At 44.2% G+C, this 27,019-nt stretch overlaps 1 protein-coding gene across 16 annotated transcripts in view; it reads right to left on the bottom strand.

Annotated features, from left to right (window-relative positions):
* Positions 1–27,019, bottom strand: part of ZNF236 (zinc finger protein 236) — a 121,620-nt gene that overhangs the window by 71,819 nt on the left and 22,782 nt on the right. For 15 of the 16 annotated variants that reach the window (XR_008306411.1, XM_053247167.1, XM_053247162.1 and 12 more), the window contains 7 exons: positions 24,210–24,356; positions 21,504–21,575; positions 18,380–18,544; positions 17,187–17,412; positions 16,163–16,435; positions 13,074–13,277; positions 10,715–10,859 (listed from right to left, as the gene is read on the bottom strand). Coding sequence is in view for 15 of the 16 variants with exons in the window: in XM_053247167.1 (XP_053103142.1) it covers positions 10,715–10,859; positions 13,074–13,277; positions 16,163–16,435; positions 17,187–17,412; positions 18,380–18,544; positions 21,504–21,575; positions 24,210–24,356 (1,232 nt within the window). In the remaining variant the exon portion in view is untranslated. Of the gene's footprint in view, positions 1–10,714; positions 10,860–13,073; positions 13,278–16,162; positions 16,436–17,186; positions 17,413–18,379; positions 18,545–20,649; positions 20,770–21,503; positions 21,576–24,209; positions 24,357–27,019 lie in introns of those variants that run through there. The other variant, XM_053247171.1, reaches the window with a different exon arrangement.

Genomic DNA, 27,019 nt, shown 5'->3' on the forward strand with positions numbered 1-27,019 from the left:
AAGGTCTCTTAAGTGGAGGGTAGAGATTATTCAGCCCTTTCATGAACCTTTTACATTCGGGGTGAGTAAATACTGTCTTTCCATCCCACCCCGGAAGTCTCGAGGATAGAGCAGCCAGATGTAGTTTCAATGATACATTTGCTAGGCCCTTCACTTTCAGGCTAGTTAAATAAAGCAGCACCTGGCGCACAGACGCCGTCCGTGCTTTGAATCCACTCGCCTGTGCATATGCTCTAAATCGTTTCCACTTACAGAAGTAGCTACGCCTAGTAGACCTGCGTCTGCTATTTAACAGAATTTTGTTTAAAAGTTTATTCTCCACACTGTTAGTTTTAGGGTCTCTATCTCTGGGTGCAGTACCCTGCCCCCTGCCATCTGCAGGAGATCTGACATTGCTGGTAGACGGTAATGCTGCCCTCTGCACAGGCGAAGCAGCAGGGCAAACCACGGCTGACGTGGCCACCACGGGGCCACCAGTATGCAGTCTGCCTCGTCCCTTAGGATCTGTGCCAACACCCGATTTAGGAGAGGCAACGGCGGGAACAGGTAAAGGAGCCCTTTGCTCCACTCGTACTGAAATGCATCTCCCAGAGACCCCACACCTATTCCCGCACGAGAACAGTATCTCTTGCAAATTTTGTTCCCCTCCGTGGCAAACACATCCACCGCAGGGGTGCCCCAACGATCGAAAATCTGTCTGATACAGTCTCCCTTGACCTCCCACTCGTGTCTCTGGTTGTTCAGAGTGCTCCGACTGAGAGCATCCGCCAGGTGGTTGTCCACCCCTCTGATGTGAATCGCCACTGGATATATGGCATGGGCGATGCACCAGTCCCACAACTTCATCGACAAGGTGCAGAGTGTTGGAGAAACTGTCCCTCCCTGTCTGTTTAGATAAGCTATAGCTGTAGTATTGTCCATCTGGATCTGTACCACAGATCCCCTTAGTTGTGGTTCGAAAGCTCTTAACGCCAAAAATGCAGCCATTAGCTCCAGATAATTGATATGGTATTCTGCCTGATGAGGCGTCCATTGACCCTGAATGCAATCTCGGGCGCAATGCGCACCCCACCCTTGTAGGGATGCGTCCGTTGTGATCCACACTTTCGGAAGCAGAGGTCTGAACGGTACTCCTTGTAAGAGATTTACTCCCTTCATCCACCACTGCAAGGAAGCTTGTACACCCCTGGGAAGGTGCAACAGCATGTTCTGGCTGTCCACATTGAGACGGAAGTGGTTCAAGAACCACCGTTGAAGGGGTCTCATCCGTAGTCTCGTGTAACGAACCGTTGTGTTGCACGAAGCCATCAGGCCTAAAAGCCTCTGGATCACCCTTGCTCTCTGGTCCGGTTGGTTGTGGAATCGAGTTGCCAACGCGATGATCTGAATGCATCTCTCCATCGGCAAGAATGCCCTTCGTTGCTCTAAATCGAGGATGGCACCTATGAAACTGAGTTTCTTTCTTGGGGTCATGTTGGACTTTTTCCAGTTCACATTTACCCCCAATTCCTGGAGAAGATGTAGCATCGTTTGAATTTGAGTCTCCAACAGTTTTCTGTCCTTGCTCACCAGGAGCCAGTCGTCCAAATACGGGTAGACCACTAGGCCCTGAGTGCGAAGGAATGCAACTATCACTGCCACCACCTTGGTAAAGACTCTTGGAGCTGTTGATAGTCCGAAAGGGAGGACAGTATATTGGTAAATCGTAGTCCCCACCGTAAAGCGTAGATACTTTCGGTGATTTTCCTGGATGCCCACATGGAAGTAAGCGTCTTTCAGGTATAACGTTGCCGCCCACTCTTCCTGCTCCAGAAAGGGTAGAATCTCCTGCAACGTCGTCATTCTGAACTTCCGGGTCCAGACAAAATCGTTGAGGTCTCTCAAATCCATGATTGCCCGTATCCCCCCATCCCGCTTGGGTATCTGAAAATAGCGGGAGTAGAATCTGGACAACCTCTTCGCCCACTGCACTGTCACAATTGCCCTCTTTTCCAATAACACCTTTATCTCTTCTTCCAACACTGGTGTTGATCTCGTGAAACGGAGCCCTGAGAACGGGGGTAGAGTTGTGAACTCGATTGCATAACCCGTCTCCACAATCCTCAGAACCCACTGATCTGATGTTATGTTGTGCCATGCCATAGCATGGCTTGCCAGTCTGATGTCTGAGCTGACAACTACAGGGCCGATGGTAGTGGTCCTGGCAATTGTGTCTAAGTGTAGTGGGCTGACATTGCAATCAAAACGACTGCTTTGCAGCCTCCTTGTTGTTATGACGATTATTTTGGCTTTTGTTTCTGTTGTTGTTGTTGTTGTTCCGGAAGCCTCTAGATCTCTGGTAGGGCTTGTTCTGTCTCCTGAAGCCTCCCCTATCTGGGTAACGATATGGCCTTTGTCTATTGGGATTGTATGCTCTGGAGCCAGTTGTTGAGGTGGACACCATGAAAGTTTTTGCTGTAAATTTAGATTTTTTTAGTGTTTCCATGGTAGTGTCTGTACTCTCATGGAAAAGACCCTTTCCATCAAAAGCCAGATTCTCAACCCTGTCTTTCATGTCTGGCTGGAGAGATGTTGCACGTAGCCAGGCATAGCGACGCATGGTGACTGCTGTCACCATGGCTCTGGATTCAGTTTCAGCTAAGTGTTTGAAAGTACTAAGCTGCTGTTTTGTTACTGCGGTCGTCCTTTCGTACACCTCATGGAGCCTAGTTTGCAGCTCCTCCGCGGACATGGAGGTCGAATCATGGAGCAAATTGTCCCATAGGAGGTGAGTGTACCTCGCCATACACGCTGCGTAATTTGCAATTCTGATAGCTAGACTTGAAGTAGCATACAGCCTGCGGCCTAACACATCAATTTTTCTGCCCTCCTTATCTCCAGGAGTCGTGTGTCGACGGCCGCCCTTGGATGAAGATGCACAATCCACCACAATGGAGTTAGGATCCGGGTGTTGCAGCAGGTAAGTGTCCTCTCCATCACATATCCGATACAAATTTTCAATGCACTTTGAAGTTGGATTCACTGAATGCACCATCTCCCATGCTGATTTTGCTGCCTTTGATATAGCCGGTATCATGGGTAAAGATACTGGATGCGAAGCCTTTGACTGGAACATCATGTTGTAAACAGGATCGGTAGACTCAGTATCTGGCAGCTGCAGATTTAACCCCAAAGCCTCTGCCATCTCTCTAATCATTACATGGTACGCTTTGAGTTCTTCAGTTGGGGATTTCGAAAGGCGAGGTGGTACTTCAGGTGGAAGCTCTGTCTGTCCACTGCCTCGATCAGAATCCGTATCCTCAGTACCATAGTCCTGATGCACTGACCCAGGAGAAGATTCTCTGGACGATGGGCTCTGTGGTGGCGGAGTGCTCTTTCTCTTCCGCTTCCCACTTGGTTTCTCCCTGTGGGCAGCGGCTGCAGGTGGATGACTCTCTTCCCGAGGTTGTGGGTCGGGTTGTTGCGCCTTCCACCTTAAATATTCCGCGTAATCATGCGGGAGTGTGTGTCTGAACCCACACGTATGCGAGGGTTGAGTTGTTGGATGGCGTATGCTGTCATCCAAATACCCAGGCAACGGTGGTACCACAGCCAAGGGTGACTGGATCAAAGGTTCTGCTGCCACTCTTGGGGAAAGCGATGGAGTCCTTGGATGGGGGAGCGCCGGCTCCAACTCCACTTCCTCTTCCCCTTCCTCCTCCTCCTCATCCAATCCTGCACTCACAAACCCTTGGAATGTGGATTCTGCAGGGGTGTTCGGATCCGATGCCATCAGGCTCCTGAGTGCCGAAGTCGCACTTCTATCAGAGCGGTGGCTTCCCTGGTTCCGTGGAGTCGAGGGAGACTGTTGAGGAGTGTGTGCAGGGGAGAGGGAGACGCGGTGTACAGTCTCTCTCGGCGCCGAAGAGTCACGGTTGCTCTTCGCCTTCGATGTCGATGTCGAGCTCGATGTCGAAATGATCCCGCTGTGCTCACTCCTCGATGTCGAGGGCTTCGGCGTCGAGGGTGATGGTACCGATGATATGCCTTTTCGTTCCTTTCTCGATGTCGAGAGTGTCCTCGACGTCGAGGCTCTCGGTGTCGAGACCGGGCTTGAAGTTCGATGCTCTGTATTCCACTCACCCTCCGATCCCTGCACCGAGGAAGGTGATGGGGTTTTCAGCCTATGTCCAGTCTTCTCACCTTCATGCCCGACGCTTTCCTCTCGTCGATGTCTTTTTTCCTTCCGCTTGTGCTCCTTCGAAGAGACTTCCAAAGGTCTCTTGAAAGCTTTATCAGACACGGTTTTAGACTGTACTGCGACAGCTCCGTGACTCCCTGCACCCGATACCGCAGCCGATGTCGATGCCATAGTCGATGTCGACGGATCTACAGGGCGAGGGGTCGGCGGGCGGAGTGCGTCTTCATAAAGCGCGGCTCTAAGGCGCAACGCCCGATTTGTTCTCGTTTGTTTCGAGAATGCACAGCAAATTTTACAAGCTGCCGTGTTGTGCTCCTCACCGAGACACAACAAGCAGGCATCATGATGGTCGGTGGATGGCAACTTTGCCCGACACCTCACACAACGCTTAAACGTAGTTTTATTCTCCATTTTTCGTAAGCAGTCCGTCTGTAAGCAATCCGAACTGTAGTTCGTCAACACCGTCCGTGAAGCAATTTGCAAAATTCAACAACAATCCAAGTAAAGCCAAAGAAATCAGTCCGATCTGTCGTCTAAATTAGTCCGTTAAACAAGTTTCCGATTCCGTTTAGCAGTCCAGGTAAAGCCAGATAAATCAGTCCAATCTGTCGTCTAACTTAGTCCGTCAAGCCAAATATCCAATTCCGTTTATCCTGTCCAATATTCAATACCAATTTTCAAGCCGTATAAGTAAAGTTTGTTATTTCTGTCTACCGAGGAGCCCACACGAGGTCTGAACGCTGTGGCGGTCAAACAGAAACTAACGGAAGACGCCCAACCGCACTATATAGATGGAATGCAGGAGCACGTGCAGAAAGGCGGTTGGGCGTCGCGAGGAGCTACCTAGTTGGCCCGAGAGGTGCCTGCGCAGGCGCAGAACCCATTCACTTATGGGCTCAACGGATCACGATCCAGATCTCAGATGTTATCTTTGGCCGAAATTGCAGATCTAAGCCCATTATAACCTTGTGTGGGTAAATCTGCGTGTATGGCTGATCTACCCGAAGAGCTACAAGCTCGCTGACCCTTCTGGCTGTGGTGATTGCAATCAAAAACACAGTCTTTAAAGCCTTTAACCGCAAGGAAGCCCTGGCCATTGGCTCGAAAGGTTGTTGCAACAAAACCTGCAGTACTAGTGTCAGATCCCATTGTTGTTGTAGTTTCCGCAATGGTGGGAATAAATTATTCAACCCCTTGACAAATCTCTTCCATTTTGCATGGGAAAACACTGTAGAGCCCCCCCATCCCTTATGTTCTGAAGAGATAGCCAACAAATGTACCTTCAAAGAAGCATTTGCCAATCCTGCCATCTTCAAAGTCGTCATATATAGTAGTACTTGATTGACAGTGGCTTTCCTTGGGAGAAAACCATGTCGTTTAGCATAAATTGTAAATCTTTTCCATTTGCTGTTATAATTCAAGCGCGTGGAGCGCTTCCTAGTATTCAGTAGTATCTTTCTTAATAACCTATGCACCACGCCGTTAACTTCAAGGTCTCTTGTTGGGGGTGATGAACAGTCCCGCGGTTCTGAGTCAGCAAACCCGGGCGCCCTGGAAATTTGTGGTAAACTCCCTTCGATAGCCAGAGCACCAATGGGAACCATTGCTGTCTTGGCCACCATGGTGTGATTAAGATCCCCCTCGTGGCATCCCGCAGCATCTGGGAGACTACCCGCATTATTAGCGGTTGTGGTGGAAACAGGTAAAACAAGTCTTCGTTCCATCTGATTTGGAACGCATCTCCCATAGAATCTCTGCCAAGACCTGCACGTGAGCAATATCTCTGAAATTTTCTGTTGACAGCAGTCGCAAACAGATCCACACTCGGCTAACCCCACTTGTTGAAGACTGCTCTCAGATAGTCCATGTTCAATTCCCATTCATGGCGCTGGTCCTTCAACAGTGTTCGGCTGAGGATGTCTGCTTGAACATTGTCTGTCCCCTTGATATGTAATGCAGTTGGAGTTATGGTCCGAGCTATGCACCAGGACCAGATCTGTTGGCTTAATAGACTTAGTGAGTGTGACACTGTTCCACCTTGTTTGTTCAGGTACGCTATTGCCGTGGTGTTTAGGTGTATCTGTACCACTTTCCCCTGCAATAGCGGCTGAAAAGCCTTCAGTGCTAAAAAGACAGCAAGGAGTTCGAGAAAATGTGTCTTCTTTTCTGGTGCATGGACCACCGTCCCTGCACTTGATGATGCTGATAATGCGCACCCCAGCCGTATAGGGAGGCATCCATCGTTAGAGTATACATAGGGATGAGCAGCTGGAAAGGGACACCCATTTGCATGTTGGCCGCTACTGTCCACCAGTTTAGAGACCTCAGTACTGGAAATGTAAGTGTAAGCATCTTTTGTTGGCTGTCGCAATTCGGTCAAAAGTTGCTGAGATACCACAACTGAACTGTCCGCATATGCAAACGTGTGTTGTCAACTGTTGAATTGCAGGATGCCATGAGACCCATGAGTCTCTGCACTGCCACTGCTGGCTGTCGTGGCTGCCTTTGGAACAACTGCACAATGCTCTTGATGTGCGCATGTCTGGCCTCTGGCAGGTATGCTCTCTTCTCTCGCATATCCAACTCCGCACCTATATAGCTCACCCTTTGCTGTGGTTGCAATCTGGATTTTTTCAATTCTACGTTGATGTCCAGATCTTCCAGGAGGTGGAGCACAAACTGGATCTGCGAAAGTAACTCTTCTTTCTCTTTGTGTAACAGAAGCCAATCGTCCAACCACTATCCCCCTTGTTCTTAAGAATGCTACGACTACCGCCATTACCTTGGTGAATACTCGTGGAGCTGTGGAGAGGCCGAACGGCAAAACTACATACTGGGATGCTGTATCTCCTACCGTGAACCGAAGGAACCTTTGATGTTTCTCGCATATCCCTATATGAAAATATGCGTCTTTCAAATCTAGGGTCACTGCCCATTCTTCTTGAACTAGGAGATGTAGAATCCCCTGCAGGGTAATCATCCTGAACTTCCTGGTGTCTACATAACAGTTCAGGTCCCTCAGATCCATAATTGCTCGTATACCCCCATCCTTCTTGGGGATCTGAGAATGATGGATATGACGGCACGCACAAGACCGGTATTGTTGGTCTTGGGTACTAAAGCTTGTGTCATCGTGCGCTGTCGGAGTGGATGGCGCAGCGTTACTGCCGTGTTCATCACTCTAGATTCCGTCTCCACTGCATGCTTAAATGTGCTAAGCAAATGTCTTGTCACAACTGTGGTCTTTTCATACGTTTGTTTGAAATGGCCTTGAATCTCCTCGGGTGTCATAGCAGCGGAGTCCTGAAATAGAACGTCCCATAGGTGGAGCCCATACCTTGCTAGGCATGCTGAGTAGCTGGCTATCTTAATTGCCAAACTTGAGGTGGCATAGACTTTCCTGCCCAACACATCTAACTTCCTCCCTTCCTTATCACCGGGTGTTGAATGCCACTGTCCACCCTTCGAAGAGGCATATTCCACCACTAAGGAGTTTGGTATTGGATGTTTCATGGAGGTAGGTGTTATCTTCCTCTTGTAACCGATACAGGCCCTCTAACTTCCGTGAAGTGGCAGTAGACGTCTGCAAGACCTCCCATGCAGACTGGGCTGCCTTTGCTATCACTGGAAGCATGGGTGAAGAGACTGGATGGGATACCTTAGCCTTCGCCACCATGTTATAGACTGGATCCTTTAAATCTAACTCTGGTTGTTTCAATTCAAGACCTAGGGCCTCAGCCATCTCTCTTATCTGGATATGGTAAGCTTTTAACTCTTCTGTTGGTGACACAGAAGTATTTGGAGGTACATCAGCCGGCAATTCTGGTTCTAACGGCTCCGTCGGAATTGTAGAGTCCTCATCATCAGTGTCAGAGGTGTCTGAGGAATCTGCATGCCCAGAATCTGGTATCCCAATAGGTGTGGCAGGAATATTATTCCTTTTCACCACAGTTGGAGGTTCAGATCTGGGTTCTGCTGACCTAGAAGGCGCAGGCCTTGGAGCAGAAGCCATCAATTCTGGAGGAGCCTGGGCCGCTGGAACAGATGTGGTGGCTATCACACCTCTATCCTGGTGTAACGATGGCTGTAGGAGTCCAGCCTCCTGTTGCACTTTCCAAATTTTATAGTCCGCATAATCAATAGGGTACACCACTGACGGTGTATGTGCAAAACCACATGAATGAGCTATTTGTGTTGATGTTGGGCGGACAAACAATGGTGATGGTCTGGTCAACATCGACCTATCTGTCATCTGTGGCTTCAAAAAACCAATCGGGCTGGTAGCTGCCAATTGTGGCCTCAAAAAACCCATTGGGCTAGTGGTTGCCAATACTTGGATGGGCCTCGATAATGTAGCAGTGGGGCTACATCAGTGACATGTGGGGCAGTTGTACCGGTGACATTGAAGGTGTCTGTCCCGGTGACATTGAGGTAGTCTTCGGTATCAGCGTCCTTGGTATAGAAAGCACTGTCCTGCCGGTGCCTTGGTTGACTTCGGTACCAGCAAAACTATGGAACGCTGATCTTGATGGAGTGCTATCTGTGGAGTCAAGGAGAGCCAGCAAGTCTGTCCTCATCCCTGGATTCCCTGTAGCCTGGTCTGCCGCTACCTTCTCTCCAAAATCTAAATAGTCTTCCGTGCAATAAACCTGCCGAGGCATCATGGCTGGTGACATTATTGGTGTATGAGCTGGGGTGAGCTCCATTGCACCACACCGCTGATATGCACCCTTCGATGTCGATGCATACTTCGATGCCGAGTCTTCTCTCGATATCAACGCTTTGACAACGCTCCGCATCGAGTTTGGTCCCGATGTCGATACCGACGCAGTCTGTTCCAATACCGTCGGTTGAGAATATAGTGGCAGCGTTCTCGTATCACGCTCCAAACATTCCAGCGAGATCGTCACCCACAGTGAGATCGCTGTTGTGGAATCCCAATCCTCACACTCTGACTCAACCACCGTTGGCGACGGAGTCTGGCTGCGGATTTAGGTCTTTTTAGTCCGCTTTTGGGGTGGCGAGCCTTCCGGCTCTTCGTCTGTGGTCAATTTATGCTTGTGTCGCTGATGCCAGTGGCGTTTCTTTTCCACCTCCTCTGGCCGCTTGAACTCCTGCACCACGGTGGCTTTAGACTGCTGACTAGCAGAATCCACCAGAGGAGGGTCTTGCTCCGGTACCGAGGCTTTCGAGACCAATCCCGATGTCGATGTGGGTATCGGTGTCGATGTCGAGGGTCTTGCCGTCGGAGAGCGCAGTGCATCATCATAAAGCGCAGCCCTCAATCTCAGCGCCCTGTTCTTTAAAGTTTGTTTAGAAAACGAGGAGCAGAACTTACAGCTCGCTGGGTTATGCTGCTCTCCTAGGCATAACAAGCATGCATCGTGAGTGTCCGTTGTTGGTAATTTTGCACGGCACTCAGAGCAGCATTTGAATGTAGTCTTGGGTTTGGCGGACATTGCCTCAGACATCATTTGTATACTTTTTGTTTTAAGGCAGATCCAAAAACGTTATCCTTGTACAGTCCAAAGTCCAAACTATCCAATTCACTGGTCGCTTTCCATTCCGAGTCATTATCCAAAAACAATTCTTTCCTGAGGAGCAAATAGTCCGAAGGTGTAGACGCAACGACGGTCTAACAGAAACTGAGTATAATGCACCCCAACTGCAAGGGATAGTAGGAGCACGTGCATGGCAGTTGGAGGCGCCACGAGGAGCTAGTTAGTCAGTCCGTGAGGTCACTGCACAGGCGCAGAACCCAATGTTATGGATACAACAGATCACGATCCAGATCAACCAGTTTGACCGCTGTTTCGACGAAACGTTTCGGCCATCTGTGTTTTGTTTCAAGGTTGAAACAAAAAACGTAAAATCTGTTTCATGCACATCCCTATTTTGGTCAATCATATATAAAAAACTAGGAAAAATGATTTTCCTAAAAGTTTTATCCACCAGTACCTGTTACTGTTTGGTTATTTGCTCAGAGAACAGAAAATAGGCATTGTGCAGACTGATAGCTCTATTTAGGTTGGAGGGAAATGCTTTCTTCCCAACCAAATGAGCAAACAAAAAGGAATATCACAATCTCTGTTTTTTGCAGCACCATAGGAACATAGGAAGCTGCCATAGGTCCATCTAGCTCAGTATGGTCTACACAGACTGGCAGCAGTTTCTCCAAGGTTGCAGGCAGGAATCTCTCTCAGCCCTATACTGGAGATGCCAAGGAGGGAACTTGGAACCTAGATTCTTTTCCCAGGGCGGCTCCATCCCCTGAGGGGAATATTGTACAGTGCTCTCACCTCAAGTCTCCCATTCATATGCAACCAGGGTGGACCCTGCTTAGCTAAGGGGACAAGTCATGTTTGCTACCACAAGACCAGCTCTCTGTCTTCCCTGACCTAATTACATGCCTTTGGAATGAAGATGGGTCTTAAGTAAGGTAGTGCAGGACAGAGGCAACAGAGGAGGAATTATTTGCTATTCCTTCAAATGTTTAAAAAATTCATAAACATTCCTTTATTCTGCAGAACTTACCTGATATGTTGTTTAAGATGGCAAGACTTTTTATATGCTCTATGGCAATAATAGCATTTGTATGGTCTATCTGCTTCATTAACAAAATTATTACTGAAGAAATTTTGGAAGTACTGGTTATTCCTTGAGATTGGCTGAATGAGACCTGCATGGAAAAGAAAAACAGAAATATTAATAAAGTTTCCAAGCCCAAAATGAACTATGCCTAGCATATTGTTTCCCCCAATTAAAAATTAAATGCAGCAATAAGGAATAGAACACTTTACTCCTAATATCAAGATTCTTCAGTCCTGTCAGTATGAAACTTGGCATAGAGTATCTACCTGGTAAGGAGCATGATCTGACCAAGTTCCAAAAATTCCAATGAAGAATGGCTGAACTATAGCAGTTCTAAAAGCCTGCTTTGAACTACAATCTTCACCATGTTTGCAACTGTTTTTGTTCCTATCCAAAGAAGTTCTCCTTTTGACAATCTAGATTATGTCAAAATCTCAAGGAGATTTGAGAAAAATCTGCTGCCTATTTCTGAAGTTATGAAGTTTCAAAGTTCCTATTTTAATCAGTAATTTAACTAAAGGTGAATATTGCAACTCAAGGCAAATTGAAGCTTTTGAACCCCTACTAACTGAGCAAAAGAGGCACCTTTTACAGTGGTTATTCTCTTATTTTTAGCAGGGGGAGAACAATGGCCCATGTCACCCCCAGCACAGCATCCCACCAATGGCTGCTGCTGGTTTCTATCTTTTATTTCTTTTTAGACTGTGAGCCCTTTTGGGACAGGAACCATCTTATTTATTTATTCTTCATTTTTCTACATAAACCGCTTTTTGTTGAAAAGTGGTATATAAACATTTGTTGTTGTTGTGACTTCACCAGAGCAACTTCTCTGGTGAAGCCTGCTTCGCAATTTAAAAAAAGGCTGTTGTCAGAGTGAGCATGTTGCGGAAGTGGAAGACAACAAAGGGGTGGGAGAGGAGGCGTGCAGCTGGTGCATCCACATGTTCGTGTTTGTGATCAGGCCCAAGGCCCATCTAGTCCAGCATCCTGTTTCACACAGTGACCCACCAGATGCCACTGGAAGCCTACAGGCAGGAGTTGAGAGCATGCCCTCCCTCCTGCTGTCACTCCCCTGCAACTGGTACTCAGAAGCATCCTGCCTTTGGAGCTGGAGATGGTCTATAGCCCTCCAACTAGTAGCCGTTGATAGACCTCTCCTCCATGAAGTTATCCAAACCCTTCTTAAAGCCATCCAGGTTGTTGGCCATCACCACATGTTGTGGCAGAGAATTCCACAAGTGGATTATGCGATGTTTGAAAAAGTACTTCCGTTTGTTGGTACTAGATTTCCTGGCAATCAATTTCATGGGATGACTCCTGGTTCTAGTGTTACGTGAGAGGGAGAAGATTTTCTCTCTATCCACTTTCTCCACACCATGCATGATTTTCTAGCCCTCTATCATGTCTCCCCAAAGTCGCCTTTTTTCTAAACCAAAAAGCCCCAGGTGTTGTAGCCTTGCCTCATAAGGCTCTAGGGCCCTGATCATCTTGGTTTCAACCCTGCAACATTTGCTGTCGGAGAGACTTCATTAGATGGCTGCTGGAGTGGGTTTGTTTTTTTTAACATGTCTTTACATGTTACATGCATGTGTGTAAGAGACAAGCTGGGGAAAGGGACGCCTAACCGCCGCTTAAGTGTACTGCAGTCACGTGCTGCTGGTGGTTGGCATTGCGAGGAGCTAACGAATTCTATCCGAAGCATGGTCTGCGCAGGCGCAGAACCCAATCATTATGAAGGTCTGAACCCACTATCCAGATCCGCACTTGATTTGTAGTCTCTGCTTTGACTCCCTTCCTTTAGTAATCTACTCTGTATTTCTTATATTTCTGCCATATAAAAATCCTATTCAGACATTACATTGTATGAGTGGACGGGTTTGTATGAACGACTACACATGTGTTCATTTTAAAACTGAATCTGGGTACAGCTCCTCTCAAATGAATGGTGCAGACAGGAAGTGTATTACTGTACACATGCTGAACATAGGAGTGTGAATAACTATACCTGTGTATGTGCATACATTGTGCAAAGACTGTACATATGTTGAACATAATGTGTGAAAAGGGCTTTATTTGATTAGCAACAGCTAACTATATCCCAGGGTTGACATAAGACATGGTTTCAACTTTAGCTGAAATCCTCAAGCAAGTCTTTCATTTTTCAAGAAAACCTGCCTTCTAGTGGATGGAGGGGAGAGTACCCCAGAACCTGGACTATCATCTGGTAAATAAGTAAGGAAGAATGCACAGGTGAACATATTTCCCATTCTTTACAAGCAAAATCATATTGTACATATTTTACCTAAATCTGTTATGAGTATAGGTTCCTGCAAAGGAATATCAGGTACTGGAACACTGTTCTTTCCTAGTCGAACTTTAGCAGGTTTACGCTGATGCCGCATTTTTCTTAGTTCCGTGTGTTTAAAGTGAGAGGCAATGTGTGTCTTTCTGTGACCTGAAGTTCGGAACTTCTTATCACAGTGAGGGCAAGCAAAAGGTCTAATCCCTTTAAAAAGAAAATTGAAGCATTATTTTTAATATGAAGAATAAACAACAACAAAAAAGGTAATCAATCTTACATTTCTTGAATTCACTGAAACATTTTGCCCTTTGCACTTCTATACAGATATTATTTCCCCACTTCCACACACTCTGATCACATGGCAAGATCTGGGATTCACACACTTCGTCCAGCTTCTCTGTAATGCCCCAATATTTTACTGCCAAAACTCATTCATAGTTATGTGTGGATACCCAACTGCATAGTTATGTGTGGCTAGGTGCAACAGAATGTTCAGCAAAGCACACATTTCCATTCACAATCAAATGCATATTTACATCAGTATTTGGATGCACATCCACTTGTGCATCTACTTTATGCCCATAGTTCCTAATCCAGAGAAGCTCTGCATAAAGAAGCATCTTCTGCACTTGGGACTCATTCTCTGGATCAAGACATTAGTGTATAGGGATATTTTTATATTAATAAAATTAGAAGACATTAAAATATTACAGGAAATAAATAATTATAATAAAAATGTTATAGGGTGTATATTAAAATATTTTATCAAATTAAACATATTTTAACTATTCCCTATAACTACTGTTTGGCAAAAATGGGTATAGCAATTGTGTGGTGAGGCAATGAAGTTGTGCCCATCTCCTTCTCCAAACGTAAGTACAACATTTAAGTTATGTGTATCTACCATACACAACCAATAATATTTAATCTCAGTAACCTATTATGCTTACCCAGCTACTAAGCCAACACACATTAAACTCTATAAATGAATTCATCAGTAACAAATTCCATCTCCAATGCTCCTTAACATCTACAAAAAACTTCTGAAATAGAAATCTATTTTTCCATGATCGCTTCATCAGGAAATTGCATAACTTCCCTACATGACAGCCTGTAGGTGGTAATGGGTTGCATGATGGATAATAAATTGAAGCTGAATCCAAACAAGATGGAGGTGCTTACTGTAAGTAGGGATGTGCACAGAAACGGTTCGGAGGCCCTTTATGGGCCTCTGAACCAGTTTGATCAGCTGGTGGTTCTGGTGGTTCGAAGGCGGGGGGCATGCCTTTAAGGTTGGGGGAGGGTGCCCTTAACCCTTCCACCGCATTTCCCCTGCTGGCGCTCAATTTTAAAAGTCCCAATTGAGGAGGCAACATACCTCCCTGCTGCCCTCCTCGGCCAGAAGTTAACAGAAGTGCCTGTCACGCATGCGCACGATGACGTGCACTCACACCAGGTACTTCCATTAACTTCCGGCCGAGGAGGACACCGGGGTGGCAGGGAGGTATGCTGCCACCCTGACGGGGACTTCTAAAATTGAACGCCGGCGGGGGAAATGTGGCAGGAGTGGTAAGGGCACCCTCCCCGGTCCTTAAAGGTAAGCAACCCCCTACCTTTGAAACCCCCACCCACGCCGGTTCCATGCACATCCCTAATTGTAAGGGGTCATAATTCAGGAGACGTGATAGATCTTCCTGTCCTGGATGGGGTTACACTCCCCCAGAAGGAACAGGTAAGCAGTCTAGAGGTACTTCTGAACTCAAACCTCTCTCTGGTACCTCAGATTGAGGCAGTTGCCAGGAGTATTTTTTATCAGCTCCAGCTGATACGTCAGTTGCATCCGTTTCTGAAAGAGAACGACCTTAAAATAGCAGTGCACATACTGGTAAACTCCAGGCCTGACTACTGCAATTGATTACGTAGGGTTGTCTTCATATGTAGTTCAGAAACTTCAATTAGTGAAAAATTTGTCAGCCAGGTTGGTCTCCAGGGTAATTTGGCGAGACCATATTACTCATTTTATATGCCCTACACTGGCTGCCGATATAGTTCTAAGTGAAACACAAAGTGTTGGTAATTACCAATAAAGCCCCAAATGCCTTAGGCCCAGGGTATCTAAGCGAATGCCTTCTTTGGCATGAGCTCAACTGCTTATTACAGACATCGGGAGAGGTTTGCCTACAGTTGCCGCTGGACAGGGATATGCATGGAACCGGTTCAAAGAACCGTTAGGGGTCTCTCTTTAAGAGTGAGGGAGGGTGCACGTACTCCTCCCGCCACTTTCCCCCCACCGGCATCCATGTTTTACAAAGCGGATCAAGGTGGCAGCGTACCTCCCTGCCACCCTGGTCTTCCAGATATGACCGGAAATCGCCGACGTGCCGCACATCCTCCCCGGCTCTTAAAGAGAAACCCCTACTGCCTTCAAACCTCCCCGCCGCAGTTCTGTGCATATCTATACTGCTGGATACTTCGGGTCGGGTATCCTCTATAGCTGCCCCTGAGTTTTTGAACACACTCCCTAATAGAGTAAAATATTTAACATCTCTGGTTGCTTTTAGGAAGGCAATGAAAACACACCTGTTTAATCAGGTTTTTAGTTGAGGTTTTAATTGTTATAATTATTTTAGTTGTGTAGTTTCAATTGTCTTGTTTTTTATTATTTTGACTTGTTTTGTTGTACCACACGTTTTTATAAATTCATGATATAAAATAGTAATAAATAAATACATATTATGGACAATGCATGATGTTGGCTGGAGTGCACACATTCTAGTTATACACAGTATTGCTGGCATGTAAATACAACTTATGGCACGTGAAGATGTTGCGATTTCCCCCCTTTTTCTTCCCAAAATAGGAATTAGTCACATTTCAAAATCTAGATATCCAAAATATTTGCGATGTTTGTATTAGTGGGTTTTTTGTTTTACTGAAGTTTTACTTAAATTCCTCAGAGTGACCAAGCAAACAAACAAACAAAAAGGTTTTTAAAGGCCTATAAAGACTATTGCTTCTTAATATTTTGGTAAGATTTTCTATTCCTAAACAACTCTTCTAATACTAGAAGGATATATGGGAGGTCCTACCTGTATGCAAACGAATGTGCACTTTTAGGCTTCCTGAGGTAGAAAAGCACTTCATACAATACTGGCACTTAAAAGCCTTAATGCCGGTGTGTGTTTTTATGTGTGCTGTGAGAGTACTCTTCACAGCAAAGGCCCGGAAACACTGTGGACATTTGAATGGCTTTTCATGAGTGTGGATGCGAATGTGTCGCACAAGATCACTGGGCTTCTTAAATTCTTTAGAACAGTACGGACAAATATGCCATCGTATTCCATTCTCCTCACGTATGGAACCTGAAACAGAAAATTACACAACTGATACGAAAAGTACATATTCTGTTTGCTTAAAATATCACAAATACAACAGCCTCACAGGAGAAATCAGAATGCGAGAAGAACAATCAAAACAAACTGCAATGGCTGCAGTCTCAAAAAAGTACAACAAATTCCCACCATTTCCCTCCATGGCAAATGGGGGGGGGGGGATGTTGTTTTAAAAGTTAAGCCATGGGATGTGACTGGTTATTCTTCACATCAAGAATGAAGAGAAGTATTAGAATCTTTTGTGCTTACACCCACCGGTCCAGATAAACATTCGGGTGGGGGTGGACAAAGCTTCACTTTGAGCTGCTGAAGGATTCAGCTCAAAGCTAAGCAGACCCTTTCGAAGTGAGCCCAGTCAAACTGGAGACCTCTAGAAGCTTTAAACTGGTCCCTAAAGCAAAGCAACTCAACTTTGCACAGGCTTACAAAATATGATGACCAAGTGCTATATGCACATTCACCTTTCCTAAATACATTTATCACCTGTGAATGTCATGTAGATAAAAAGCAGTCCAAACTCAGATTTCTAATACAGAAAGACATACTGATACAGGTTTGATAGGAGAAAATGAGACAGAATATACAAGCAATTATATTGTAATATTTCAGTGTATAGTGATGTAACCTGAATCATATTCTCTGGGAAAAGTCCACACAGTATGAAATAGCTCTGACAGAAAAGCAACAGGTATCATATATAATCTAACAATTTTAGTATTACCAGGTAAAAATGGCGACTTTTTCTTCAGAACCCTTTTCTCCTTCTTATCCGCTTTATCTAAATTTTCGGGCTCTTTAACTTGTTCTGTGTTGCTAGAGTCCACTTGATGACTAGAGAGATTCTGAACATGTGCATTCTCATCCTGAGTTGGAGTAGGCTTACTATCACTACAGTCAGCATTTGCTGACACTGGGATTGAAGATAGTCCACTATTTTCCAAGGCTTGCTAAGAAAAAACATAATTAAATTGAAAGCAAGATTCATAATTATTTCCAGTTCGTTCTACCCACAGAATTAAGCAAGTATTTAATAAACCCATTATTCAAGAAATTCTATTTGATTTGTTTCACTGTTAATTTGAAAGTTATACAAGTTTTCAAGTTTCCTCATCCAAGAAAAAAAAGTAACAGTAGTTTGTAATGCTAGTGCAGTATCTAGAATTAAAGCAAAAGTACCTTATAACAATTCCCATAGTCTACCAACTAGAAATTTTCTTTAGACATCATCAGAGCAGCACCATGATTTGGAAAAAGTTGCTGCTCAATCAGATTTAATAAATAAATCCTTTGGGATACCATCCACTAATATATATTTGTATTTTCATCATTATTCCATGTTATTATTTCTACTAATGCTGCAGATAGAGGTATGACAGTTCTGCACACCAAAGAATCCAAGTTTGAAGCCAGCTAGAAGGGGGACCCAGATGTTGTGCTCCAATTCCCATACAAATGCTCAACTCTAGAGAATCCTGGGATGTAGTGGATTTGCAGCACAAGCAAATCATAGCATAGGTTTCTGTAGGGAAGGGAAGGTACAGAAACTATGGGGGATTATTAAGATGAAGGAGAAACAGTCGCAGGCCTCTCGCTCATCTTCAGCTGGCATCCCCCCTCCTAAAGGAGGCTCATTGTTTCATTATTTTATTAAAATTATTTATATTCCGCCCTTCTGTCTCAATGTTAGGCACTTATATTGGTTAGGATATTCTGCTAATTTCAGCTGCCAGCTTGAAACTAGGGAGCATTTTAGAAAAAAAATGGGAAGAATGTGGGGAAGAGGAGTCAGTTGGTCCCCTAATTTTTTTTTTAAAAGGAAACTTAGCATATTGCTTGATATGCCGGGGTCAAGTCAAACATAGAAGTCCACATGCTATAAATGGGAGTCCAAAATAGGACATGGGGTCTCCCTACCTGCAAAATGTCTCTGTTGATGCCCACAGCCATGCTGAGTTGCTGACCAGGTTGCTGGGACTGATTATTTTCAGTTGGCTCTGACAGCTCAAGGAGTTGTTGAATAACATCAGTTACAGACTGTTGCCCTTGATGTCCTGCAACGGAAGTTACTGGATTTTCTGTCTGTGGACAAAATAAATATAGCCTTGAATACAAAGGAATTATTTGTAGAGGAATTAAAAAGTATATGCAAACACATTTGGAACTTATCTGCTATTTTTTTAAGAAAAGTAAAATAGGCCTACTTGTATATTTTGAAGTAGTCCATATGTTAATAGAACTGGGCGAGGAATACATTCAAAATTTGACAATAAAGAATACAGGTGGGCCTTGTTATCTGCGGAGGTTTCATTCCCGCCAATTTCCACGGGTACTGAAACTGCAGATAATGAGGCATTAAGTCTATGGCAATGGTGTGTGTGTGGGGGGGGGGGAGAGACTAGGTTCCTGAAGTGCAAAAAAAAAGAAGAAGAAGAAGAAAGCTCAGGAAAAGCTAAAAATGGCTAAAATAATTGCAATAAAGTGTTATATTGCGCTCCGCAGGTCTTCTGCTGTCCAGAAATGCCCCCTAGAAGCTGCATATCCACAATTTTAATGTGAAAAATCACAGCAATCCCCCCAAAAGAGCCACAAAATGGCTTAGTGCTGCAAAATGGAAAATGATCTTGTAGTCACCCCAAAACTGTGGATATGTGAAATTTAACCTCTTTTCTCCACGTATACCAAGGTCAGGTATCAATTGCCCAACCATAGATATGCAGAACCGTGGATGTCAGGGTTAAGAATAGCAAGGTTTGCCTGTATTCTGTTTTACTAAGAAATTGATTCTATAAAATCCATTCCAAAATCCAAGGGTTTTTCCCAAAGTGAACAACTTGAAGCCTAAACTGACATACAAAGCTAGTCCACCAAGTCATGAAGTGATTTGGTGAGAAATAAATACAATGAGCAGCAAGCCTACGTCTGAAGAGGTAGCAACCCATCTGCATCTTTTACCAGTAGCCTCTGCTGAAGATGTCAGAGATTATACAAGTTCACCAGTTTCTTGCCATACTCCATTCTCGCCACCACTGGCTGAAGTCTGAGGAGGTTAGCAGCCTGTATGCAGATTCACTCAACATTCTCTGCTAAAGATGCCTGAGATTGCTCACTGGGCTTTGTGCCACTATGTTCTATCTCAATCAGTAGGCTGATATCTGTGGAAGTAGCAGTTTCTCTGCAGATTCCTCAGGAGCCTCTCTTGAAGTTCACCCCATGCTCACTGAAGCTTGGGCTTCTAGCTACCCCATGCTCTGCACTGAAAACTGTGGTTAATTTTAATTATTCTTTGTTTAAATAAACCGACATCAGACTCTGGTTCCAGATGCTGCTTGGTGAACAAACCATAGTTATAACTAGCCACAGTTCCCTGAGTTTATATGACATGTAGAGTTGCAGTTATTTTAAAAATGGAAACCAGAAGACTTCATACTTCTCCTTCACACACCATAAGAGAAGATCACCTTCAAGGCTGCAGCTCTACAGTGCTCATTCGGATAGCAGGATACCGTAACATTTTAACATACCTCATTTCCCCCCCATGAACCACCACCTTGATTTGTTACATTGAGCTGATTCAGATGTAACATGGAACCATGGTTAAGCCTTGTTCCATGTGATATCCCTGAAGATCAGCAGTGTGCACTCCTGTCCTCTGCCTATGCATCTACTTCCACTTTAGGTTGTCCACAGAGCCCAGAGACATATTCCTGGCAGCCAACAGGGATTTTGCAGGGAGGGAACAGAAGCAAAAATCGTGCCCTCCTCCCCACAATTAGTCACCCACAACCACAGCTGCAAGGGCAGAGTTCTTGCTCCGCCCTTGTAAGGCTGCAGAGAATGTTGGCCATTATATTCTAAGGTACTGTACCTAAAACATTCTGCATAAAATAAAATCGAAGTATGTTCTTGTTTTGTACAACCATATTAACATGCTCTTCATTATTCTCTTTGGCAAACAATTTATACTCCAAAAGAAAGATTTTATCTTTTGAAGAAAAAGCATTTTAAATATCCAACAGGCAATGATAAATCTTAAACCTACAACCACAATTATATAGAATTGTTCTACAAAAAGAGAGATATAAATGCACACATAGTCCCATATTTTTCAAGAGTGTTTAAATAATATTTTAACATTACTGTTTATGTTTATTAAACAGCTAGCAATAATAATAATGTTCTCTTACATTCATATCTAGCACACTCGTCCCAATCCAGAGATGCTCTTGCACAATCTTTGCTCATTTGCATGAAGATCACCCCACTCGACTGCCACACATATTACTGGCTCTGACAGCACTAACCACCTGTTGGGGAAGAGGAAGCAGGTGCTTGGATTCAGCCCCCTTCCAAATAGGTAATCAGCATTGTCAGAACTGGCCATATTGATCATCTCTTCATTATTACATACACATTAATGTGCAATATTATTGTGGGGAGACTTTCTGCAAAGCCCAGATGCTGGACGAGGGTATTCTTTCCCTCCAGCAGTACTCTCCAGCACTATAAGGAGCAGCACAAAGTCTCCCCTTGTTGGATGACAGCAATGGGGTCTAAAACTGGCAGACAAGCATAACGTCCTCTGAAGTCCGTCTTTGAGATTACTGGATCTCTTTAACATAAATGGAAAATTCTTCAAACAGACATCCATGAGTACACATCATAGCAATGACACATGAGCCATATTCAGTCAGTCACTTGTATCCAGACGCAGGGGAACAGGAATACACTTCCCCACACTGACGTGCCCCTTAACTCAACCCTTTTTTCAGCAATAAACCTAGGGACACTCACTCCACATTATTGGACCCTGGACGTTCCAGGAGTCTAAATTGTGCAGAGGTCAGCATCCCCAAGGTCAGCAGTTCCCTCCTCAGACAAGCACAGAACCTGGGAAGAGCAGAGGGCATGACGAAGGAGCCAATCAGAATGGGGCATGCGACTGCTTGCATGCTTCTGTTCCCCTGCTACCTGCGTACAGTGTACCTAGTTTGAGAATGACTGAATAGGACTATTTTAATCTAAGAACTAGAATACTCACATTCTTCCATTTATTATCAACAGGCTGCAACAAGTTAACTGTTGCTAATGTCAGAGGCTGAGTGACTGAATCCTATAGAAAAAGAGAACAGCAAAGATATTAACCAGCTGTACTAAAAGGAAACAGGAGCCAACACTCTACACAGTGAAAATACTGGCATTAGGGATCCACCAGGGCAGTTGTGCAACATGAAAGGCAGCCCGGAGGGTGTTGCAAGACAGGGCAGTTGTGCAACAACTTAAAACAGCATCCATGCAGTTGCACAGTGCTACTTCCACTGGATGTTTCACTGTGCAGTATGTCAGCCAGGAAGTGTAAAAATATTGCAGGATCAGGACTGCAATGCTTAATCAATCAGTTGGAGTATCAGATTTAAAACATTCTGACTGACTAAAAACTTGCCCCTAATTAATCAGTCAGCAAAGGGCTCATTGTTGTTATTTCATAAGAATGAAACACCACCACAAGTATGTTGTTGTTTATAAGCACATGGCTAACCTCCTTACAGCATCTATGTTAGTAACTGCCAAAAATGGGGAAAGTTTTGAAAAATAAGCAACCATCTTGCTAAGAGTGGATGAAACACAGCTGAAAAAACCAAAGAGAAATCACAATATTAAATGATGGAAGGCAGAGGAAACTTATTTTCAAACACAACTATTTAGAGTGTTCTGGAAAGTGAGATATAATACAAATGCATTCAAGTTCTTTTCAGCTGTTAACTATATGCATACATATAGCATTCATAATTAAATTAGGATATTTTAATCTTTTGGCTAAGAATAACGATTCTCATGAATGACCTTAATGACCTCTCATTCCATCTTTTACTTAGAAAATATTTGGATACATTAATATAATAAAATTTGGAATACTGTAAGGTAAGGTAAAGGTAAAGTGTGCTGTCAAGTAGATTTCAACTCCTGGCGCCCACAGAGCTCTGTGGTTTTCTTTACAGAGACCTGTGGTTTTCTTTTGGTAGAATACAGGAGGAGTTTACCATTGCCTCCTCCCGTGCAATATGAGAGGATGCCTTTCAGCATCTTCCTATATCGCTGCTGCCCGATATAGTACCAGCAGGGATTTGAACCGGCAACCTTCTGCTTGTTAGTCAAGAATTCCCCCGCTGCACCATTAGGTGTACTATATTGATATTTAAGGCTTCATGATATATGAAAATTTTGTGCTGATTATAATTTATATTTTTGTGATTTAAAAATCCACAGAAAGCAAGCATCATTTGTATGAGAGAGAAAAAGATAATTCTAAGATAATTCCCCACTATGACTCCTATATGCATCATCTAAGAACAAAATATTATTTCTCCTCCAGAAATATTTTTCTCACATGGAAGAGTATGCAGATTTAAAAGAACTGATTAATCTACTGAAAACACATTTTCTCCCAATGGAAAGCTGTGCTGCTGCCCAAAAGCGCTTTAACTCAGCAGCATCCCCATCACTATACCACTGAGGCTGCCTCTGAAGCTGCACAAAAGTCCCAGCAGGACCATAGTGCTGATAAGGGACTATGCTAAGGTTGTGCATGAGCCATTTCGGTGCCTCCTCTGAGAAGCACCAAACCGGCTTGGGCGCTGGTGTTTAAACTGGTTTGGTGGGGTAGGGAGTGGTTCTCTTAAAAAGCAAGTAAGGAGCTCCTTACCTGCTTGTCTCCACCCCACTGCTTTTCCACCGGCAGTGCCAGCTCTCCATAACACCATGCCCTGCAGTCTCCATGTGGCATCAGCATGCACACCAGCCATATGCATGCTGATGCCACACGGAGGCTGCAGGGAACAGCGCAGCAGCCGAGTGCAGCATTCTGGAGAGGGGGAGCTGCTGGAGGAAAAGAAGCAGGGCAGGGACGAGCAGGTAAGGAGCTCCTTACCTGCTTTCTAAGGGAACTGCTCCCTGCCTTGCTGCCAGGTGCACGAACGGCTTGTACACATCCAAAGTCTGTGCAGAATATAGCCCTGTAAAAATTTAAAATTGCTGCTCTCAGAAAAATAGTTTTTCATTAAAATTTGTTCTAAAAGAGAAACTTCACTAATCTGATGTAAAAAAAACACACACAAATATTTCTGAAGTACTTTAAAAGACCAACCAGTTTGCTGTGGGGTGAGATTTCATAGGTAAGGGCCTACATCAGCTGTATATAGAGTGGGCAATTTGAAGTCTGGATCTTACACACGCGTGTGTGTGTGCGCGCGCGCACATGCACGCACACGCACACACACAGATTCAATGGCAGGGAAAATCTGTTTCATAAGGCAAGACTAAAAGTTCAAGGAGAACACATCCTCAAATCAGGGATGTCATACATCAATCAGCTGTAGTCACGGAGATTTAAGCCTGTACAAGTCAGCAAGCCCACAAATGCAGACAGGCCCAGGTGGAAACAAGTCATGCAACCTGCTTAAGTTTGTAACATTACTAATCTATTGACAAAAACAATGCTGAAGGCCATGAAAACCTTAGTCCCATGAGAACTTCTGCTGGCATAGTTAACTGAAATGAATGGGAATTGCTAAAGAGCACTGTGCTCTTGCAAAACCACCATGAATTTCAGTGGGACCAGAAGAGAAGACATTCCTGATGGATTTTGCACCCTCTGGAGAAAACAGAAATAGCTCATATAGATAATATACACATGGACAAGCATATTCAAAATCCCTGTGACCGAAAGAGAATAAGATATAAATGTTACCGTTGTAATAGGAGAGGTTTCTGTGGTAGAGCTTGCTGCATTTTGCGTGCTACTCATATGCATCTTGCTGATATGAGTATTTAAGCTGCCTAAACTTTTGAAGATACAACTACACTCTGTACAGTTATATGTAGGACCATTCTTCACCTTCAGGAGCAAATGAGGGGGAAAAAACCAAATCTTAAAACATTGCATTTTATAGAGCAAAACAAAGTTTTAAACTAGGAGTTCTTTAAATATACTCTCCATCTTATTCCCCAGCTGAGAGACCCAGACAAGTTTGAATTATAAACTAACTCAAGGGTTTGAAAAGGCCCAGCTATATTCCTAAATATTCTGTATAGCACAATCCTTTCCCTGCACAAATTAAAGCCCACTTTCAATTCACGAAACTGAAAAATACTTCAACTATAAGTAGCAGTATCCTGGAGTTTTTTAATGTACCGTAACTAAAGAAAAGAAATTAAATTACTGTTGGACTTGAGCAAATTAAATGATGAAAGGGGGGTGGGACTAAAGAGAAAAGAAGAAGAAAGGTTTTAAGTTGGTGCTGTAGCCACATAGGAAACTGCCTTATACTGAGTCAGACCACTGGTCCATCCAGCTCAGTAGTGACTACACAGAGTGGTAGCAGCTTCTCCAAGGTTACAGACAGGAGTCTGTCTCATGCCTATCTAGAGATGTCAGGAAGGCAACTTGAAACCTTCTGCATGAAAGCATGCAGATGCTCTTCCCAGAGCAGCCCCATCCCTAAGGAGAATATCATACAGTGCTCACATGTAGTCTTCCATTCAAATGCAAACCAGAGCAGACTCTGCTTAGCAAAAGGGACAATTCATGTTTGCTACCACAAGACCTGCTCCTCACCTTGATGGTGAGTTCAGGGGATTGCACCAGTTTTCTATACACACAGAATGTAAAGTGGTACATGTCTAAATAAAATTGGACATTCCATAAAATCTTATGTGTTTTGAGTTAAAATAGCTCTTCAGCAAGGAAGCATTTGTTTAAAAAAAAATTCTTTCACATGCTCCAGAAGCTATACATATTCATTTCCTGCACATAGTGATCTCAGCTAGTAATCTCAAGCAGAAATATACAGTACCAAGGTAGCTCGTTACCTGTGAGATTCCACAGGTTGCAGGGGGTTGACAGTCCAATGGCCTTTTCTCCCTTGCATACCTTATATATCGTATACCATATATATGTGGTAGCATGGTACTACAGGTGAAACTCAAAAAATTAGAATATCGTGCAAAAGTTCATTAATTTCAGTAATGCAAATTAAAAGGTGAAACTGATATATGAGATAGACGCATTACATGCAAAGCGAGATAAGTCAAGCCTTAATTTGTTATAATTGTGATGATCATGGCGTACAGCTCATGAGAACCCCAAATCCACAATCCCAGAAAATTAGAATATTACATGAAACCAATAAAACAAGGATTGTAAATAGAACAATATCGGAGCTCTGAAAAGTATAAGCATGCATATGTATTCAGTACTTGGTTTGGGCCCCTTTTGCAGCAATTACTGCCTCAATGCGACGTGGCATGGATGCTATCAGCCTGTGGCACTGCTGAGGCTTTATGGAAGACCAGGATGCTTCAATAGCGGCCTTCAGCTCTTCTGCATTGTTTGGTCTCATGTCTCTCATCCTTCTCTTGGCAATGCCCCATAGATTCTCTATGGGGTTCAGGTCAGGCGGGTTTGCTGGCCAATCAAGCACAGTAATCCCATGGTCACTGAAGCAGGTTTTGGTACTTTTGGCAGTGTGGGCAGGTGCCAAGTCCTGCTGGAAAAAGAAGTCAGCATCCCCATACAGCTCGTCTGCGGAAGGAAGCATGAAGTGCTCCAAAATCTCCTGATATACGGCTGTGTTGACCCTGGACTTAATGAAGCACAGTGGACCAACACCAGCAGATGACATGGCTCCCCAAATCAACACAGACTGTGGAAACTTCACACTGGACTTCAAGCATCTTGCATTGTGTGCCTCTCCATTCTTCCTCCAGACGCTGGGTCCTTGGTTTCCAAATGAGATGCAAAAGTTGCTCTCATCAGAAAAGAGGACTTTGGACCACTGAGTAACAGACCAGTTCTTTTTTTCTTGAGCCCAGGTAAGACGCTTCTGACATTGTTTGTTGTTCAGGAGTGGCTTGACAAGAGGAATACGACATTTGAAGCCCATGTCCAGGATCCGTCTGTGTGTGGTGGCTCTTGATGCACTAACTCCAGCCTCAGTCCACTCCTTGTGAAAGTCCCCAACACTTTTGAATGGCCTTTTCCAGAAAATCCTCTCCAGGCTGCGGTCATCCCTGCTGCTTGTGCACCTTTTTCTTCCACACTTTTCCCTTCCACATAACTTTCTATTAATGTGCTTTGATACAGCACTTTGGGAACATCCAACTTCTTTTGCAATTACCTTTTGAGGCTTTTCCTCCTTATGGAGGGTGTCAATGATGGTTTTCTGCACAACTGTCAAGTCAGCAGTCTTTCCCATGATTGTGATTTCTAATGAACCAGACTGAGAGACCATTAAAAGGCTCTGGAACCCTTTGCAGGTGTTATGGATTGATTAGCTGATTGGAGTGGGACACCTGGAGCCTAGACTGTTGAACCTTTTCACAATATTCTAATTTTCTGGGATTGTGGATTTGGGGTTCTCATGAGCTGTACGCCATGATCATCACAATTATAACAAATTAAGGCTTGACTTATCTCGCTTTGCATGTAATGCGTCTATCTCATATATCAGTTTCACCTTTTAATTTGCATTACTGAAATTAATGAACTTTTGCACGATA

This window comes from Hemicordylus capensis, chromosome 4 (genome assembly GCF_027244095.1).
Source record: "Hemicordylus capensis ecotype Gifberg chromosome 4, rHemCap1.1.pri, whole genome shotgun sequence".
Taxonomy (NCBI): Eukaryota; Metazoa; Chordata; class Lepidosauria; order Squamata; family Cordylidae; genus Hemicordylus; species Hemicordylus capensis.